Genomic DNA, 21315 nt, shown 5'->3' with positions numbered 1-21315 from the left:
CCATTGAGCAAACATTAAGAATCGATGTTCAAATTCTAGAAATATTCATAACAGGGGTTACCCACCACAGAACAGGTGAAACACACCAATACATGGTTACCTTTTAATGTAAATAGGTAGATCTGTAGATCAGGCACCAGGTGATCACACTAGGAGGGGCTTTGTGTTCTGAGATGTGCCACAGCCATTTCTTAAACAGATTATAGCACAGTAGCAAACACTTCTACATGTTTGGTGCTTTTCTTATGTATAATTATGTAAACTATAAAAAAAAAAAAAATCCCTGGGATTTGTGGAAAAGTGCAGACGCAAAACCCCAGATGGTTGTTGAATAATAAAAGCCAGCCCTGCCTGTGAAGACTGGCCCTCCTCTTATCCTAGCCGGAGTGGATTCCTATCGTTGCAGGCCTGGCCAGGATAGTGACTTTTCTCTGAACAGTGGCTTTGACGAAACGGCCACTCGTGGTGCTAAGGTCTCAGCCGGTCTCGGCCCCGCCCCTGCCGGGCACAGCCGGCAACAAGCGTCTCCCTGAGCCCCGCCCCCAACAGCACCGCCTGCATCTCCCATGAGCTTTTTCGGCTGTCACTCCTCAAAAGGGAAGTGGCGCCTGCGCTGAGCAGTTAAAGCACGAATCACAGTGGGCAGCCGCTGCTGTCTGGAGGCGGGAGGCGGGACTTCCGCTCCCTCCAGTGTACGTCAGGCAGGAGGCGGAAGCGTAGCGGGGGCGGGAAGGTTGTAGGGCTGCCAGTTGGGCTCTGTTTGCAGGTGTTTAAGTGGTCGCCCCCCTTTGAGAGAGCGATCTGGACGCGTGGAGGGTCCTGGACGCTTTCGTGGCCCCGGTAAGTAGGACCACCTGATGGCGCCGGGGGATGGAAGTGTGTGGCGCCAGCGCGGATCTGCTGCCGCGTTCTTTGTTGCCACAGGGTAGCGGGTTCCCCACCTTCTTCACTCCCCCTCCTCTGGGTGGTGTCGGCCGCAGCCCCCGCCCAGCCCGCCCTCCTGCAAGGGCCCTTTGAGTCGCGGGTGCCGCCTTGTCACATCCCCGGTTAACGTTCCCCTTCACTAGATGGCCCTCTTTCTTCCCGACCCAACCTGCTTGCCTCGCCCTGTGCTTCTGCCGAGGAAGCGCCTAACGATATTTTGTTCAAAACCGCAATCCGTTTGCTAGCCCTTGTAGTTTTCCGGGGTTCCCCTAAAGGCATCCTTCATCACGTCGAAAGAATCAGCTCCTCTCTGCTTCCGGAGCACTGGTTACGCCTTTTAAAGAGCGCGTTTGTTAAACTTATTCGTATGGTTGCTTGAATGAGAGTATATTTTCCCATAGGATTGTATGTTCCTTGAAGGCTGGCGTAGGGTCCTGCTCATTTACGATCTCCCCAAGGCCTAATACAAAAACCACCAAGTTTGGAAACTAACAGCCCCCAAAGTATTCTTACTAGCTTTGTGACCTTGGACACGGATCTCCCTATCTATAAAATGCTGATAAGTAAAATAATTTCAAGCATCTTAGTGTATGGTGCAGACTATATACTTGGTAAATTCTAGGCTTGTTTTCCTTTTTAGCTTTTAGTATACACAGTAGTTGCTGGATATATTTTAAGTGAATCCCAAAGCACCATAGCGGAATGATTTTTTTTCTTTCTAGCACTCATATTGATGCTGTCAATCGGTTGATATATGTGGTAGTATTTGGTAAATACAACGTAATGGTGTATATTAAAGAGAGTAATGCTAAATGTTGGTATCAACATCTTCAAGAATAAAGACTTAACGTTCTAATTAAATACTTGAGGACTTTGCAGAGTTTAAATTTGTGATTTAAGTCTGTGTGCTTTTTCAGATGTATGTTTCTGATGAAACGAAGACACTGCAAATGTTTCATTGTAGGAAAGCTAGCTGTTCCTGACAACTTTTAGTTTGTTATTAAAGTATGGTGCATTTTATATGTTTGTACACGTATTTTTTTTTTTTTTTTTACAGGAGATTGGAAATTGCTGACCAGTTGCCACTGAACATAGTTGAAGCAAAATAGGAAGATATGGCAGCAAACTCATCAGGACAAGGTAACGCATGCTGGAACTTGTTATTAATGGGAACTTTTCCCCATAATAGTGAACATGTTTTTTTTTTGTTTTTTGTTTTTTTTTAATTTTTTTTTTTTCAACGTTTATTTATTTTTGGGACAGAGAGAGACAGAGCATGAACGGGGGAGGGGCAGAGAGAGAGGGAGACACAGAATCGGAAACAGGCTCCAGGCTCCGAGCCATCAGCCCAGAGCCTGACGCGGGGCTCGAACTCACGGACCGCGAGATCGTGACCTGGCTGAAGTCGGACGCTTAACCGACTGCGCCACCCAGGCGCCCCGTGAACATGTTTTAATAGAAAAGTTAGTATACAGCAGTTAACTGTAGTCAGAATAAAAAATGAATAGCAAAGTAAAAACCCTGTATTTGAAGTAAGTCCAAGATTGTATCAGATATATAACATTCTTAATAGCTATTAATTCTATGTTTGTTTTTTTCAAATGTTTGTTTATTTTTGAGAGTGAAAGAGCAGGGGAGGGGCAGAGAGAGAGGAAGAGAGAGAGTCCCAAGCAGACTCCACATTGCCAGCACAGAACCCGCTTGATCTCACAAACTGTGAGATCATGACCCAAGCCAAAATCAAGAGCTGGATGCTTAACCAACTGAGCCACCCAGGCGCCCCTATTAATCCTGTATTTTAACCTGTGTTAAGATTATTCACAGTGTAAACCTGTGTTCTCTTTTACTTGCAATCAAAACCACTTTAAGTTTATTTATTTATTATAAGAGAGCGAGCAGGGAAAGGGCAGAGAGAGAGGAAGAGGGAGAGAATCCCAAGCAGGCTCTGTACTGTCAGTACAGAGCCCAATGGGAGGCTTGAACCCACGAACCTCAAGATCATGACCTGAGCACCTAAGCCAACATCAGGAGTTGGACACTCAACTGACTAAGCCACCCCAGGCACCCCTCAGAACCACTTTTTTTTTTTTGAAAGAGAGGGCACAAGTGAGCAAGGGGCAGAGAGGGAGGGAGGAAGGGAGAGGAAGAGAATCCCACAAGAGGGGGAGAGAGAGAGAAAGAGAAGCCGGGCTCACCTTAAGTGGGGCTTGAGCTCACCCGATGTGGGACTTGAACTCATGAACCATGAGATCATGACCTGAGCCAAAGTCAGATGTTTAACGATTGAGCCACCCAGGCATCCACATGTCAGAACCACATTCATTCATTCATTCATTCATTTATTTAAATGTTTATTTATTTGAGAGAGAGAGAACCCACACAAGTGGGGGAGGGGCAGAGAGGGAGAGACAGAATCCCAAGCAGGCTCTGCGATGTCAGCACAGAGCCTGACATGGGACTCCATCCCATGAACTGTGAGATCATGACCTGAGCCGAAATCAAGAGTCGGATGCTTAACCAACTGAGCCAGTCATGCGTCCCCAGAACCACTTTTAAGACGTTATATTATCACCAGGCAATATCCATGCCTTTATCTTCATTTGTTCTAGAAACTTTCATATACATCTCTGTTTAGAAGCTCTCTAAAGCAAATCAAGTCAGACACATCCTAGAGAAGGAGTTTTTATTTAAAAATAAATTTTGGGTGGCTCAGTCAGTTGAACATTGGACTCTTGATTTCAACTCACAGTTGATCTCAGTCATGGGCTAGAGCCGTGAGTCAGGCTCCAAGCTGAGAATGGAGCCTGGTTGGGATTCTCCCTCTACCCACCCTGCTCACGTGCGTGTGTGCTCTCTCTCTCAAAATAAATAAATAAACTTAAAAAAAATAATAAAATAAAAATAAGTCTTAGGGGTGCATGGGTGGCTTGGTTGTTTGAGCGTCCAGCTCTTGATTTCAGCTCAGGTAATGATTCCAGGGTCGTGGGATCGAGCTCCACATCAGGCTCTGTGCTGAGCCTAGAGCCTACTTGAGATTCTCTCTTTCTCTGTCACTGCTCTTTTCCCCTGCTCACACTCACTCTCTCTCTGAAAAAAAAAAGTTTTACAAAGTAAAATTTAATCTCTAGAAAGTATTAAATCCCACTTCCCACTTCGTAAGTTGTTTCCTGTTCCACAACTTGAAAGCAAACCTCTATTTCCTTTCCCTATCAACTCTGAACTTTTTTTGACCCATATGTTTTTATCCTCTCTGTTCTGATTTTTTTAACCTTAGTTTTGTCTTAAACTTCATATAAATGGAATCACAGTGTGTGTACTTATTTGTGTCCAGCTTCTTTCACTCACTGTCATGCCATGTATCAATCATTCATTACGTTTATTCTGGAGTAGTTTTCTACCTGTATTTACCACCATTTTTTTATTCATTCTCCTGTTCAGGGGTTTTGGGGTTGTCTCAGTTTTGGGCATTGTGAATACAGTTGCTTTGAAAATACTCGTTTATATGTCTTTTTGTAGATATTTGGATTAATAGATACAAGTGGAGCAACTGAGTATATTGTTAATTTTATAAAAAACTGCCAAAACTTTTCCCAAACTGCTTGTACCATTTTACATTCCCTCTGGCAATGTATGAGAAATCTGGGTGCTCTACATACACCGTTATAGGTCTCTTTAATTTTAGTCATTTTAGAGGACAGGAAGTGACATCTCATTATAGTATTAACTTGCACTTTGCTGATGACAAATGTTGAGCTCTTTTTTGTACTTCCTGGCCATTGTAAATCCTTTTATGTGATTTGTTTGAGTGTTTAGTTCATTTTTTAAAAATTGGGTTATTTTTATTATGAAGTGTTTTGTTTTTTTAAGAGTCTGGATATAAGCCCTTTGTTACCACTAATTACATCATCTGGATCATCTTGGAGTTGGTTTCTGTTGACTGTATTTTTTTTTTTTTTTTGAGTGTGGGTCATGTTTTCCTTTTTCTTGCTATACTTAGTGATTTGTTATTGGATACTGGATATTATGATTAATACATTGTAGAGACTCTGGATTCTTTTTGTATTCCTCTGAAATGTGATTTCTAGCAGATGCAAGCCTTCAACTCAACTCAGACCCCAAACTCTTGTCTCCTTGTGTTGGGCAGTAGCTGAAATCTCTGCTCAGTCTTGTAAGCTTCCAGCTGCTACTTTATTGCTAAATCTCCTGGGGTTTCCCCCATACATGTGTAGTTTTAGCAAGAAGCAAACACTTTGGGTGGATTTTACAGGCTTTACTCCCTGTGCCTTTCCCTCTTGGGTTTCTCCCCTTATTTTCTGGCTACTCTGCCAGCCCTGAACTCTGTCCTCTGATACCTCAAAAGCCAGTAAGGTGAGGCGATCCAAACTGTGAATTGAACAAAAAGTCACACATTCCCAAATCTCCCTAATTGTAGTTTCTGCCTGATTTGGGTTCGTTTCTACTGCCTTCACATAATGATTTTTTAATGCTTTGTCCAGAATTTAAACTTCTACAGTGGCAGGGTTGGTCTAACCAAACTACTTTGCCAGTACTGGAAGTTGGAAGTCTGCTGTCTTATTATATGTAAACTTTTTTTAGTATATTAGTTGCATTTAGGGCAAACTAAAGGTTGCCTGAGTTTTATAGAAGTGTAATGTTGTGAAAAGCTAGCTATGGTGACAGTTGTAACTAGCTAAGAACTGTTCTGTTCTCTCAAATAACCATGTGTGATTTGTGTGCTCTGTGGATTAATCACAGGTCAACGTTCCCTTCTGGTCTTTGATCTCTTCTTTTCATCAAGTTATCAGATTAAAAGTAATTTAATTTGAACCAAAATAAAATCAAAGATCTGTCTATTTTTGAAAGGAAATATGCTGCTAAAAAAAATCACACAGTCCAGTCCAGATGAAAATAAATTTTAAGTTATCTGTTCTAATACCACAAAAAATCAAGATTTACAGTTTACTGGGTATTTTTTTTCCACATTTGCAATAAAACACAATAATTTTTAGGGTTGTTCTTGATTTATCCATAATCATCTTCTGTGAAACATCCCCTAATCTAAATAGAAGCGAATTTAGATTAGCCTTTTGGCTTTTGTTGTCCATGATTTTGTTGGTGTCCTGGGCTGCTATTAGGCACCAGCAGAGGGAGTCCATATCATGCACCATAGATTCCAAGTGAATTTTTAAATTCTTACCTATTTGGATGTATTGCATTTTACTTTCTATATTAAATTATTTCTGTACTGTTTACGTGTATAGGAACTACTCAATACAGAGATTGAATGCCAAGTGCCATAATTATTTTATAATGATAACTGAGAGAACCATGACTGAAAAAGAAATCCTGATCTGTACACTGCAATTTGTTAATGTCTCTAGTATAGAAGACAGAATCCCATTGTGTTCACTGAGCCCTCTAGCAGATCTAGCAGTCTGTCATACTGTGGTAGCAGTCAAGACTGCTAATTTCATAAGCTCTTGGCAAACCATCACTGAAGTCTCCTATTCTTAGCATCTGTCGTAGTATGGAACATTTGGTTCGTTCTTAATAACTACTTGATGGATGAGTAACATTTTGAGAATTTTAACATGTAGAGGCAGATTGTCAAACTGCTATTTGGCCAAGGTACTATGTAAAGAATCTTTCATTATTGGTAAATATCAATGTCCTATGTACGTGTGGATTGGTCCAACCAATTGGACCGACCTGATTTCAGACACAGAGAAACCTAGTGAAATAGTAAGAAATGTGAATTATTTTCCTTGACTCTTTTATAGTTATCTCAAAATGTTTATAGTAATAATTATAAGCCCTGCAGATCAGGTGGTGGGAACTACTGATTTGGGACCATACTAGATGTTCTTAGCTGTGATTTCAGGGTACTATGTAAGAGTGGGGTGGCATAACTCTTGGGAGGTGTCTTGCTTGACCTCAGGCCCAGATATTATCTTACCCCAAACCATGTATAGCCCAGAAGAAAAGCAAACGTACCCTTAAGCCTTGTACTAAGGTATACTACATCTTAATTAAGAGTTTGTCTCACTGAAGGATAAAAATCATATTTAAATTCTTGCATTTGTATATTTTAAAATGGAGAGTGTGGATGCAAAAATGCAATTTGCAGTTGGGGTTTGTTTTTTTTTTAAGATTCATTTATTTTGAGAGATTGTGGGCACATGCACGAGAGCAGGAGAGGGACACAGAGAGAGGGAGAGAGAATCCCAAGGGACACAGAGAGAGAGGGAGAGAGAATCCTAAGCGGGCCCTGTGCTGTCAGCATAGAACCCAACACAGGGCTTAATCTCACGACCCTGGGATCATGACCTGAGCTGAAATCAAGAGTTGGATGCTCAACCAACTGAACCACCTAGGCGCCCCTGCAGTAGGTTGTTTATTTTTAAAGATTATTATTATTTTTTAATTGTTTTTTTGTTTATATATTATTTTTGAGAGAGAGGGAGAGCAGGGAAAGGGCAGAGAGAGGGAGACAGAGGATCTGAAGTGGGTTCTGTGCTGACCACCGAGAGCCCAGTGCAGGGCTCCAACTCAGGAATAGTGACATCATGACCTGAGCGAAAGTCGGACGCTGAACCAAGCCACCCAGGCGCCCCTACAGTAGGTTTTTTTTTAAGCTAGATTTCTTTTTGTGTCACTTATTTTTTTATTAAAAAATTTTTTTCTTTAAATGTTTATTTATTTTTGAGACAAAGACAGGATGTGAGTGGGTTAGGGGCAGAGAGAGAGGGAGACACAGAATCCAAAGCAGGCTCCAGGCTCTGAGCTGTCAGCACAGAGCCTGACTGGGGCTCGAACCCATGAGCTGTGAAATCATGACCTGAGCCAAAGTCGGACGCTCAACCGACTGAGCCACCCAGGCGCCCCATTTTTGTGTCATTTTTAACTGCAAAGCAAAGAGTACAGTATTTTTCTGATGTGCTAGGATTGATCTGTAGGCCCCAGGTTCAAATAGGAATGAAACTGAGTTGAGGCAGAATTTGCTGTAAAGTAGCTTCATAGAGTATGTATAGTTAGGAGAGAGCTTGAGATCCATTCAGTCTGGCCTGGAAGCCCTGTCCTGTGAGTTAACCTAGAAAGCTGCATGCTAATCAGCTTTACTCTTTGTAATAACAACTATTCACTGAAAGTGGATTGGCAGAATGGGGCTGATGAGAATCTAGCGATGTTAACTAATAGAGAATGCTAGATAGTAATAGCTAGTATTTATTAAGCAGTTACCACATGGCAGGCTGTATGCTATATTTCCTATATTTCATAAAACCACCCTTTGAAGTTGTTACCATTGTCCCCATTTGTCCTGCAAAGTGAGATGATTTTCCCAATATTAAATAGTAACTGGTAGTGCTTAGATGAGAAATCAAATCGATTCTGTGCCCACGTCCCATGTTTTCCCATACTGCACTTTAGCTGAGGGATTAGAACATTCTAATTATAGCATCTAAGAAAAAATTGGGAGTTCTAGAATAGGGGCAGAGACTTCTTAATCTTTGTATCTCTTCTGCATCTATTATGAGGCAGAAAATCCTTGTACTGAATGAAAAAAGGCCCTGTGAGTTTAAGAGGAAAAAAAAAAAAAATGAGTGATGAGGAAAGGTCCGTTCAAGCAGATCACTCATCATCTTATTTAGCCAGTGCTGAAGATGGGAAACCTCAAATAGGTAGAAAAAGTGGCAGTCGCTTACAGGGAGTAAGTCCATGAGGTCTGAGAGAGAACTTGAACACAGGGAGATCTGAGCAGACAGTAGTGTTTATTCCTTTGATAGGTATTTTCAGTAAAGTCCAAAAGGTGGCTAAGAGTTTTAGATCTCACCGGATATAAGAAGTGTTTGCCATTCGCTAGATACCTAGAAGCTAATTATTGGTAATAATCAACTCATGTTGACTTAATGTGATATGCTTTTATTCTGCTAAGACTTAGACATCAAGCAGTCTCCCCTGGATGAGGTTTGAGCTGTAACCACGGAGTACATGACATATATCATTAGGCAGAATGGTCCCTCCCCCACCAAAGATGCCCACATCATAATCCCCAGAACCTGTGACTGTGTTACCTTATGTGGCAAAAAGAACTTTGCCATGTGATTAAGGTTAATAAGGGCCTTGAGATGGGAAGATAATCCTGGATTATCCAGGTGCACCCATTTTAATCACAAGTCCTTAAAAGGAGCAAATTTTTTCCTGGCTGTGGTCAGAGAAATGACAATAGAAGAAGGGTCGGAGAGATGCAACGTTGCTGGATTTGAAGGCAGAGAAAGGGTACCAGGATCCAAGGAACTCAGGAAGCTTCTAGATGCTGGAAAAGGCAAGGAAACAGATTCTCCACCAGAGACTCCAGAAAGGAATGCAGCCCTGATTGTAGCCCAGTAAGACCACTGAACTATAGAACTGTAAGATAATAGCTTCATGTTGTTTTAAGCCACTGAGTCTGTAGTAATTTGCTACAGCAGCAATAGAAAAATAGAAATAATTCACCATGTCAGAAATCTAGGAACCATCCATGACGCCTTCCTCATTCCTTACTTTATATTTACTCTATCAGTGTCCTGTTGATTCACTTTCCTAAATAGCTCTTGGATCTGTTCCTATCTTTCCACTTCTCTGGCCTGTCATTTCTCGCTTGTTCTACTGTAATAGTCTCCTGTTTTCTCTTGTGTAGCCTAATCTCAGCATTGCAGCTACAGTGCTCTTTTCATAGGGAGAAGTATCATTTTTCCCCCACCCCTAATGAACTTATTTATTTATCTTTTAGATTTCAGTTCAGGCATTACTTTCTCTGGAAGCCTTCACTGGTACACTTGCTCCCAGTCTAGGTCAAGTTTACTCAACATTAATTCCCATGGTAATGGTTGTTTTAAGTGTTTATAGAATTTTCTTTCTTTATTTCAGACTACTCATCTTAGATTCTAAGTATACATTCATTTCTGTAATTATTTGATCATTTCTATCCTCACTGGACTCTGACAGCCATGAGAGCTAGAATCATGCCAAGTTCTGGCTTATCATTGTATCCTTAGAACTTTATCTAGTGCCTGTGTATAAAGCATACACAATAAATATATGTTGATTCAATAAATGACTTAAAACATGTTAAATAGTGCCACAGTGACTTTCCTTTAATACAAAACAGGTATCTTAAGTATGATACGTTGATTTAAAGTATAGCTGTGAAGGGGCACCTGGGTGGCTCAGTCAAGCGTCTGACTCTTGATTTCGGCTCAGGTCATGATCTCATGGTTCGTGAGATTGAGCCCCACGTCGGGCTCCGTGCTGTCAGCACAGAGCCTGCTTAGGATTCTTTCTCTTCCTCTCTCTCTGCCCCTCCCCCTGCTCACATTTTCTCTCTCTCTCTCTTTCCCTCAAGATAAAAAAAAAAAAGTATAGTTGTGAAGAATATCTAGCTTGTAGGATAACCACCTCAAAGGATTTGAATAACATTTTAAAATATCTTTTAAAAAGTGTTATGAAAGCAGTTTATCAACTGTAATTGGAAAGTGGATGATTCATAACCCTACTGAACAAAGAAAATAATTTTCATTCTTTAGCTTTAGAGTTTTGTTTTTTTTTTTTTTTCAGTAGAAAGAATTCCAGTTAGTGCTTGTTTACATGTGATAGAGCTATTCATGTAAAGTGAATATCAGCTGTTAGGTTTTATTTTTTATTTTTAAAATATTTATTTGTTTTTGGGAGAGCTCAAGCAGGGCAGGGGCAGAGAGAGGGGACAGAGGATCCAAAGCAAGTTCTGCATTGACAGGCCGACAGCAGCAAGCCTGACGTGTAGGGCTTGAACTCACGAATTATGAGATCATGACCTGAGCTGAAGTCAGACGCTCAACCGACTGAGCCACCCAGGTGCCCAAGCTGTTAGGTTTTAAATGTAATTGACGTGAGGCTAGTTCCTCAAGAGTGTTTTTAGTGACCAAAAAATGTGTAGGAGTTAAATGTTTCTATGAATGAATGTGGAGATGAGAATATATATATGGTTGTGGATGGAGGTAGGGTTAAAGTTCTAAAAGTAGAAGTATTTTAGAGACTGCTGCTTTATTCTAAGATAATTGTTAGGGAACAGGTTAATTATAAAGGAATATTAAGTACTGCACGTGAGATGTATCTTTACCACCCTTATGCTTCTAAGAATATAAAAGTTGGATGTAACTTTATGAAATGTGTAAAAGAATGTAGCAATGTTAAATTATGGCACGAGATAGGTGTGTGTTTTTTAAAAAAAAACTCATGTAGTGAGTATAATAAAACAGTTAAATGTTATATTGGTGTCCTAGAGTTTGTTTGTATAAACCCTAAAGGTGGGAGACTCTCACTACATAACATTATACTTTATTTATTTATTTATTTAAACGTTTATTCATTTTTTGAGAGAGAGGCAGAGAGAGAGAGAGCATGAGCAGGGAGGGAGCAGAGGGAGAGGGAGACACAGAATCCGAAGCAGGCTCCAGGCTCTGAGCTGTCAGCACAGAGCCTGATGCGGGGCTCAAACTCACAAACTGCGAGATCATGACCCGAGTGGAAGTCAGATGCTTCACAAACTGAACCACCTAGGCGCCCCCCCCCTTTTTTTTGAACATTTATTCATTTTTTGAGAGAGAGCATGAACATCATTCAATACAACCAGATAAACTACCTAGTTTGTGCCTTGAGTTTCAAATTTGCAATAAGTTATTATTACTCCCTAAGTGCTATCTGTTGACTTTTATATACTTTTATAATGTAAATGTTTTGTGCAAAACAGACATGTAAAATAATACTATATATTATTTTTTAAAAATCAAGAAGGAAGCATAGGTTTCAGGGGCATTAGACAAGATTAGAATATAAAAGGCTGAAAGATCTGACCATACCCTTTCCCTATAAAGTTTAGCCTTTGTGGCTCTCAGCTGCCTGTAGTTACACATTAAGATCTAGAATATTATGCAAGAGATCATTTTGTTTGGTTAGGCTGGAAAAGGAGTTGATTGAGGAAGTTCCTTTAGTGACGTTTAGGACATAAAATTAGTTGGATTAAGTGATTGGTTAGATGTGGGTAGGAAGAGAGGAATTTAAAACTTGAGCTTCTGGGTGGGAGCATGGGGGCACAAGTGAGATACAGAGATAAGCATTATCCCCTCTTTACAGGGAGGAAAGGCTAGGAGCTAGCCCAGGCCAGTGACCCCTTGTTTAAATATTTTAATGAATTCTTTGAAGTCTGAGGGGATTTTTTGCATGGAGAAAAATACTCATCACTGCTCATAATTTAATTGACGGTGTATTAAACCTACTCATCTAGGGGTGCCTGGGTGGCGCAGTCGGTTAAGCGTCCGACTTCAGCCAGGTCACGATCTCGCGGTCCGTGAGTTCGAGCCCCGCGTCGGGCTCTGGGCTGATGGCTCGGAGCCTGGAGCCTGTTTCCGATTCTGTGTCTCCCTCTCCCTCTGCCCCTCCCCTGTTCATGCTCTGTCTCTCTCTGTCCCAAAAATAAATAAAAATGTTGAAAAAAAAAAAAAAATTAAACCTACTCATCTAATAAACTAAGTTCTAAAATAACATTTTTTAAACCTGTAGAATTGATTATAAGCTTATTTAGTTAAATTCTCTTTAATAGTTTAAATTAGAATTATAATTAATATGTCTGTGTAACACATCCCTAATTATTGCAAAACTTAGTACACTTAAATCGATTTTAAAATATTAACCCATGATTAATTAATTTACTCATTCTGTACTTGTTTTTTGTATCTTACTGGGGCTATAATAATTTTCTCAGATTCTTACCTCTGTACTTTCCCAGGATCCTAGTAATTTTTCTATACTTTCCTAGGGTTACAGTAATCTTACCACTACCAAAAACAAAACAAAATTTCAGACAAGTCAGGATTTAGTGTTTTTGAGAAGTTTGATTCTCAGCCAAAACACAAGATTTGGTAATGCTTTTAAAGATTAAAAGCTTAAAAGCTGTGGTGGTGTGCACTGGGTCCCTTCTATAATTAAACTTTACCTGTTAAGTTAGTTAATGGGATTTTTGCAAGCTCATGCCGATCCATAGATTTTTGGTTTCTTACAACCTGGAGTTAGTCCCTGAATGAAATACTTCTGTGTTCTGTTTTCATTATGAATTGCCCTTTTCTGGTAGCTTTACTGCCAGGATTTCATGCGTTTCATCTCCGAAGAGGTCCGGGATTATTAGGTCTATACAGTTAGTTTTCTTTAGGATATTTCACTAATTCATCCAGTTAGAACTCAGAGTTTCTACTTGGTCATTGTGTGACATGGGTGCTCATTGCCACTGGGTCCCCTTTTAAATGGTATATGGGTGAGGACCTGCACTGAATCTACCTCTCCTGTTCTTAGTACCTAACCTGCTTTTTCTGGAACTGTTTGACTTAGCCCCTGTTCCCTGTGCCTGCCCCTGCCTCTCTGTACCTTAACAAAAAAGTATTCAGCTATATTTTATAAACAGGCACATTTGATAGGAGAAACAAATCCCTAAATATTAACACTGACCTAATTATTAGCTATAATTATTATAACTAATTATTAATTATAATAACTGTTATTTCCACCCTTCTTTACAACTATATTTTTATGTATTTTAACTTTCCCTTTTGTATCTTTCTATGAAGTCATGGCTTATCATAGATTGAATTTGTTCTATTTAGCTATAATTATTATTCTCTTTTTAATGTTCCAATTGTGACAGCCTGGCTAACCTTAAGTTGGCTTCCTTGTCTTCAGCACTACCCTGGACATTGTTTAAAAAACTTCTTCCTTCCTGACCACTAGATGTTCCAGGCCCTTCTTGATTTTTTTTCTTGCCCTAAGACATGCACCTAGAACTCTGGTTCCTTTTCCTGGAGGAAACACATTTAAAAATAGTTTACGTTGGGGCGCCTAGGCGGCTCAGTCGGTTAAGCATCTGACTTTGGCTCAGGTCATTATCTCATGGTTGATGGGTTCGAGCCCCGCGTCAGGCTCTGTACTGACAGCTCAAAGCCGGGAGCCTGCTTCTGATTCTGTGTTTCCGTCTCTCTCTGTCCTTCCATCGCTCATGCTCTGTCTCTCTGTCTCAAAAATAAATAAACATTTAAAATTTTAAATAAATAAATAAAAATAATTTATGTGCATTTATACACAAAGAGCATTGAAAAACTCGGTTGTGCTTGTATTTATCTGAACGTTATTTATCAAATTATCTTCATGTAGTCTTTTTAATGTTTTGTGCATACAGTTTCTATGTACATACAATTACTTTACTGATAGTGACCCTAAAACATTTTTTTGTGAACAAACTAATCTTTTTTTTTTTTTTTTTTTTATTTATTTTTGGGACAGAGAGAGACAGAGCATGAACGGGGGAGGGGCAGAGAGAGAGGGAGACACAGAATCGGAAACAGGCTCCAGGCTCCGAGCCATCAGCCCAGAGCCTGACGCGGGGCTCGAACTCACGGACCGCGAGATCGTGACCTGGCTGAAGTCGGACGCTTAACCGACTGCGCCACCCAGGCGCCCCGTGAACAAACTAATCTTGAGGGAAATTGATATTTCTGTAAACAGCAGATCAGTACTTTCCAGTGTGGTTATTTATTTTGCTCATCACATAATTTAGACACTGTCAGATTTTTAAATTTGCTTTTCAGGACTTTATTTTATTTTTATTTTTATTTTTTTAAGTAATCTGTACACCTAATGTGGGGCTCAAACTCACAAACCTGAGATCGAGTTGCAGGCCCCACCGACTGAGCCAGCCAGGTGCCCCAGTTTTCAGGACTTTTCTATTTATAGTATCTCTAAATTCCTACAAAAATGGAACCACAGAATTATCTTCTAAGAATGCATTAGCCTCTTTTGAGAAGTGGAGAAAAGTCTCGTCCTATAGGTGGAAATATACCTAGTGGTGTAACTTGCTTTACATGTATGTAACTTCGTGTATACGGATGGAAGAGTGCTCCTTTCCCTTGGAAGGTGTTCTTCAGTTTACAGAGACCTCACTTTGAGGTTCGTTTGCCTGTCTTTTATCTTTCCATTTGTTTTCTTCTGAATTAGGGATCAGAAACTCAAATGCCCACAGGGCGTATAAACAAGTTGAATAAGGACTGCAATAAGTTAGAGAGTGCCCATTAAAGGTGAGGACTGTTCATTCTAGTTAATTTTTACCACGGGGTATCCAGATCCCTTGTTGCCAGTTCTTAACATGTTTCTAGAGAAGCAAGAAGTCTGAGAATTTTGTTTACATTATCTCAATGTTTACATGTTGGTATTTAATTCAGATTTTATTTTATTTTTTTTTTCAACGTTTATTTTATTTTTGGGACAGAGAGAGACAGAGCATGAACGGGAGAGGGGCAGAGAGAGAGGGAGACACAGAATCGGAAACAGGCTCCAGGCTCTGAGCCATCAGCCCAGAGCCCGACGCGGGGCTCGAACTCACGGACCGCGAGATCGTGACCTGGCTGAAGTCGGACGCTTAACCGACTGCGCCACCCAGGCGCCCCTTAATTCAGATTTTAAAAACCTAGTTGGATGCTGCTCCTGGGCCAGCACTTTGCCCCCTCTGCTCTAGATCTTTTGTAATTTAAAAATCAAAAGCCTAATGTTACGTACTTGCTAACAGACACATCTTTCTGCTCCCCCCCCCCCCATTAGGCTCCATTTCTTTCCCAGAATTGCTGTGTGGGCAGTCACCGGTTTTTGACTTGTTCCTTGAAAGATTGTGCGTCATTTCTGAAAGAAAGCAGTTGAGAAAAAGAAATATTGTTTAGGTCTGAGCATGTCTGTTGCTGTTTTCCTCCTGAAAACCTTGGTCATTACAGTTCTTTAAAACTAAGTCTTTCGAATCCTCAGTCAGTATTAGGCTTTACATGTATCCGTGGGCCGTGCTGGTAAAGTCGCTGGGAAGTAGGCAGTGGGAAGAGAGCAACCATCTAGGGAAACTACTTACTAGTGAGTTTGTTATCTTGTTAGAGAATAGAATTTGCTTTCTGGGTTTCTAGATGGCCTGGGTTTATAAAAATATCTCTAAAATGTTTTTTTATTTCTCTCTCCCCTCCACCCACTGTCTTTCTTAGGTTTTCAAAACAAGAACAGAGTTGCGATCTTGGCAGAACTGGACAAAGAGAAAAGAAAATTACTCATGCAGAACCAATCTTCAACAAATCATCCCGGAGCTAGGTATTGACGAATAATATGGGTTTTATATTCAGTGATATAAAAAATATTTTGGACAAAATACCTCAAGTTGATTGGCAGTGGTTTATTTCTCTAATATTGGAATTTACATGTTATATTTTGTTTCCTAGTTAGATTTGAAAAAATTAGACAAGTAGATTTTGTTGGATTTTAAATATTTTAATTCTAACTAGAATATTCAATGTTCCCTACAGCCTGCTTTTTAAAAAAGAAAAGGATTTGTGTGGTTTTTGTTTGTTACTGAAATTATTGTCAGCATCCCACTCTTTAAGCGTTCTGTAAAGCAGGTAAAATTTAGGTATCTTGATGATCTTTGTGTTCAGTTTCTGCCTTCTTACATCTCTTCCTTCAGATTATCCCATTTAACCGCCACCCTAGCCTTCCTCTCTCTTTCAGCCAGACCTCTTAAAAGCGCTGTTTATCCTCATCTTAACTGACTCCCTTTTACTCCTTAGTGCACTCCACTTGGTCTTGAGGCCCCCTCTCCCTGCTTCCCAAGAATAGGTGCTCCCCTAAGTCACTTGCACCCTCATTGTAGATAAATCCAGTAGGTCAGAGTCCTTTTCTTACGAGACATGTTAACATTATTTGACACCACTGATCACTCCCTCCTTCTGCAAATACTCTTTTTCCTTGGCTTCCATTCACTCAGTGTCACACTGTCTTGATTTCTCTTGCAGACATTTCTCCACTGCCTGTCTCGTGAATGTCAGTGCTCCTCAGAGTTCAGTTCTAGATCCAGTTTCCCAGTCTTCTCACATCTTTTCCATTGGACAGCTGCATCCACTTTCACAGCCTGTTATTTATATGCTGATAACTTTTATCTAATTTTCTCTCCCAAGTCCCAAACCGCCTCCTGGATACCTCCACTCTGATGTCGTTGAGGCATTTCAAACTTAGTATGTCCCGAGCTTAACTCCTCTTACCTTCGTGCCTCTAACTAACTACTTAATATTCTTGGGTTTCTTGTCTCAATGGATGGTACAGATCTACATAAGTGTGACCTTCATTTATTATTATTATCCTTTCATTTCTATCTCCAAGCATTTACCATTCTTTTATGTTTATACTTTGAAATGTGTTTCAAATCTATTCTTCTTCATTGCTACTGGTCCTGGCCACTCTCATTTCTTGCCTCAATTACTACAGCTACTTCCTCACTGAGTTTCCTGTCATCTTAAGTCTTCCTGAATACATTTACCAGTTGTGTCAGTTAGGATGCTTTAATCTAAAAGTAACTGAAAACCAAGAAAATGGGCACGTACATTAGGATGTACGTTAACCAAGAGTATGAAGAACAGGGGTGTCCAGAGTGGCGTCATGCGGTGGCCCAACAGTGTCAGCAGTGCTCTGGCTTCCCTCTGTGCCTTTCTCTGTGGGTCACCGGCTCCCTAATGGTCAAAATACGACTGCAGTAGCCTCAGCCTCACCTCTACACTGAGCCACCTATAGAGGCCAAAGCCAGAAGGTTCCTCCCCTGTGTTCCTTTTGCAGGAGCATGGAAAATGTTCTCAGAAGGCTTCTGGCAGACTACCCATCAAGTCTAGTTGCCCAGAATTGTGTATCTTTCTCTTGCCTAAGCCAGAAACCAGCAAGGGGAATGGCACTGTCTTAACACCCACCAGAGTTCACCCCCTGAGAGATGGGCCTGGCCGGCCCTGAAGCATGGAAACACCGATAATAGAACTAAGTTTGTGTTCCATTGTCAAGGAAATAGGAAGACCAGCAGTTGTTGAGGTGACCAGCACTGTCTGCCATAGTGGTGGTCCTTCAGAGCCATCGTATGGTACTGATGATCATGTCACTTCTCTGCTTCTAATACTCTTGGGGGTCTCCCTTTACTGTTAGGATAAGGTCTACATTTCTTAATGTATTTCACAAGGCTTTTCATATCCTGGCACCTGCCTTCCTCCCCAGCATCATTTTTTGCTAACCCACTTCACCCCTTTTCAATCCTGACCTTCAATCCTATTGAACTCTTAATTCCTTCAGACACATCAAGGTCTTTTGCCCTGGGCTTTTTTACACTTGCTGTACCTTCTGCTTGAAACATTCAGTTCTTCTGTTTTCATCATAAATGTAATTTTATGATAGACTGGAGTAACCTCAGATCTGTTTGAAAGTAAGGGACCATAAATCATCCCCAAAAAATCATCAAAAAAAAAAAAAAAAGAGTAATTCAAAGCCCCAGTAAATAACATAGGCTTTCTTCATATAAATTAACGTCGACAGTGGGAGAAGGAAAAAAAGACTTACTCTGGAAGCCTTTGTTATCCCTATAAAGAATCTATAAATGAAAAATGTGATTCAGAAGTAAGGAAGTCTCTACTTTCAACAGCCAAATAACTAAGATTCCCATTTTAGCATTGCACTCTCGAGACCCTCTCTTAATAAGGACTTCCGGGATCATGCCGAGCAGCAGCATATTGCAGCCCAACAAAAGGCAGCTTTGCAGGTGAGCCAAGTGTAACTGACATTCTTGTCTCATTGGAGATTTCCTGGATCTTGGAATCCAGCGCAGTTCCCATTTTGTATTTCAGTGGAACGATATCAATAAAAGCGTTGCGCACATCATTGCAATGGTTTTTTGATGTTCAGTCATGCTCAAAGGATTTGAAGGACCAATACAGCAGTAATGAAAGTATCTTTTATGGTTTTGACACCGCCATGATTGATTCTGTGCCGTACCTGGCAAGGGATTGCTTGTGTACAAAAGAGTTTAGGATATTTGGATGGACAGAATGATGTTAAAAGCTAAACTGCCTAGTTTAATGGTATGTACATACTTTTTTCGAATTTGTCATGCCGTTACATCCCTTAATAGTCTTACTGGTTCTTTGTTGTTTGGATTCTTTTTTTAACGGTCAGTATATGTTTAAAGATTCACGCTGACCATAGGAATGTGATAATCCATCAGTTTTTAAAATTTTGCTCTTCATAGTAATAATAAACAGTTTTAGTATTGCAGTGATCTTGGATAGTTTAACATTCTCGGAGACCTTGAACAAGCCATCATTACCTATGCTTTTAAACCTTGGAATTTCAGAATTGGAAGAGACATAAAAGATCATCTCACTTCAGGCAACCTAAAAACAGTCTTCCTTTCTCTAGCGATAGAGGGAGGTCACTGGTGGTTTTCTGTTACTTACATTACAACATTCTCAACAAAATGTTGGTGTCTTAATCACCAGTAATCGGCTCCCTTCCCAACTGCTGCCCTTCTTTCTCAAGTTCCTGCTTTGTTGATTAAGAGGAGATCTCTGGGATCTTCGTTGCTAGTTTTTCCTGCTCCAAGGAACAAAGTAATTCATGTCTTTGACTCATTATTGACTTTAGAGAATCACAGAGGAGAGAGTGGGTCTGATAAATGAGTGCCTGGTGCAGCTTGTTAATATGAATTTTTTATTACTGTCCATCTCCCGTGTATTTAAACAAAATTAGCAGCAGCAGAACTGATTTTTAAAATAAATTTTGTCTCAAGGATAAGTAATTTTAATGTCTTGGTTGAAAAACTGTGACTTTTAACAGCTTAATTGCTTTTTTTTTTTTTTTTTAACTCTTCCTCCCAGCACGCACATGCACATTCATCTGGATACTTCATAACTCAAGACTCCGCATTTGGGAATCTTATTCTTCCTGTCTTACCTCGCCTTGACCCAGAGTGAAGAAAATATTTGTAGCAAAGGCAACTATATCAGATGCCAAAGCTACTATCATTTAGTGCTATACAAACTGTGACTTACAGAATTTTGGTGAACTTTTATACTTTTTGCTTCTTTGAAAGAAAGGTATGTGTAAGTCAAAGCAGAAGAGGAGGGTCACCGGGAGGATGCGAGCTTTGGGAAGTGTACTCGCTGAGGAACTGATGATGCTACTTGTCACTGTTTTGTCACACAGAACAGTTCGGTTTAAGCTCCAAATCAGACTCTGGATTGGATGGTCCCATACATTCACCCCCCGCCCCCAACTAGGTGGCCTGGATATATCATTGTCCACAATAGACTTTCATGAACCATTTATATATAGTACTTAACTTTAAAAAAATGAGGGTGCTTTTAAAAATGTGAACCAATGGACTTAAATAAGTTACATTTATATTTGCTGTTTATAGAATTGCTATCAGTGTATCTTTTGTGTTTATAGTCAACATGTCGTCCTGAAATCTTTAACTCATAACTGTCTCTCCTGTTTTCATTTTCAAAGAAAATCTAAGATACAATTAAGTTACCAACAAATCTTAAACATCTTTTATAAACCTATGCCACTATAAATTATGTGACTAAATGCTATTAAAAACAGTGATAAGAGGGGTGCCTGGGTGGTTCAGTCTGGTTGAGCCTCTGATTTTGGCTCAGGTCATGATCTCATGTGAGTTCGAGCCCCGAGTCTGGCTCTGTGCTGACAGCTCAGAGCCTGGAGCCTGTTTCAGATTCTGTGTCTCCCTCTCTCTGACCCTCCCCCGTTCATGCTCTGTCTCTCTCTGTCTCAAAAATAAATAAACGTTAAAAAAAAAATTAAAAGAAAAACAAAAAAACAGTGATAAGAAACGTGGTTTTAAAATTTGTGCATGCTCTTATTATTTAGTGTTACTACATGTATGGTGTCCCTGAGTTTTATCGTCCATTTTTGTTCTAATTAAAAATGTATGCAAGTCAAGCCCCTTTTTAATTTAAGGAGTTAGGTTAAGCAAGTTTCTCAATATGACACATCTTCAACAGAATCTGGGGTGCCTGTTTAAATAGGCAGTGCTTCCTACCTTACTCCAGTCCTACAGAATTAGAATCTCTAATTCAGAACAAAGTCTGAAAACTATTGGTAGGGGAATTCAATTTTCACCACACACACACACACACACACACACACACACATATATGTATATGTGTATATATATATGTATATGTGTATATATATGTATATATATGTGTGTGTATGTATATATAAAGTCATAGATTTCTATGTTCATGAAACTTAGAGGTCATTTAACTAAAATCTACATTTTTTTCTTACCTTTAATAGGATTGAAATTATATTTTATACTATATCACAGATATAGTATTCTATAGCTACTTATAATTGACCTCATATTAGCCTTGAGTCCCCATCATCTCTGGTGGTAGGAACTGAAACTTAAAATTCCAGTTTAGGTCAATATTTAATCGAAGTTCATCTCCCTTTTCAAAGGGTTTCTTTCCCTCC

At 40.0% G+C, this 21315-nt stretch overlaps 1 protein-coding gene across 1 annotated transcript; it reads left to right on the top strand.

Annotated features, from left to right (window-relative positions):
- The first annotated feature begins 702 nt into the window (after positions 1-702).
- Positions 703-20326, top strand: LOC115499458 (INTS3 and NABP interacting protein). The gene is made up of 5 exons (XM_030293368.1): positions 703-840; positions 1982-2064; positions 15999-16101; positions 18484-18574; positions 19689-20326. The coding sequence occupies exons 2-5, from the start codon at positions 2040-2042 to the stop codon at positions 19782-19784; spliced, it is 315 nt and encodes a 104-aa protein (XP_030149228.1). The 5' UTR covers positions 703-840; positions 1982-2039; the 3' UTR covers positions 19785-20326.
- Positions 20327-21315: the final 989 nt, after the last annotated feature.

Source organism: Lynx canadensis, chromosome D4 (assembly GCF_007474595.2).
Source record: "Lynx canadensis isolate LIC74 chromosome D4, mLynCan4.pri.v2, whole genome shotgun sequence".
Lineage (NCBI taxonomy): Eukaryota > Metazoa > Chordata > Mammalia > Carnivora > Felidae > Lynx > Lynx canadensis.
This window is presented reverse-complemented; position numbering and strand designations above follow the sequence as displayed.

Coding starts and splice junctions, on each gene's coding strand:
- LOC115499458 (XM_030293368.1), top strand. CDS start 2,040: ATGGCAGCAAACTCATCAGGACAAG. Junction 2,065..15,998: donor AGCAAACTCATCAGGACAAG/GTAACGCATGCT, acceptor TGTCTTTCTTAG/GTTTTCAAAACAAGAACAGA. Junction 16,102..18,483: donor ACAAATCATCCCGGAGCTAG/GTATTGACGAAT, acceptor TTCCCATTTTAG/CATTGCACTCTCGAGACCCT.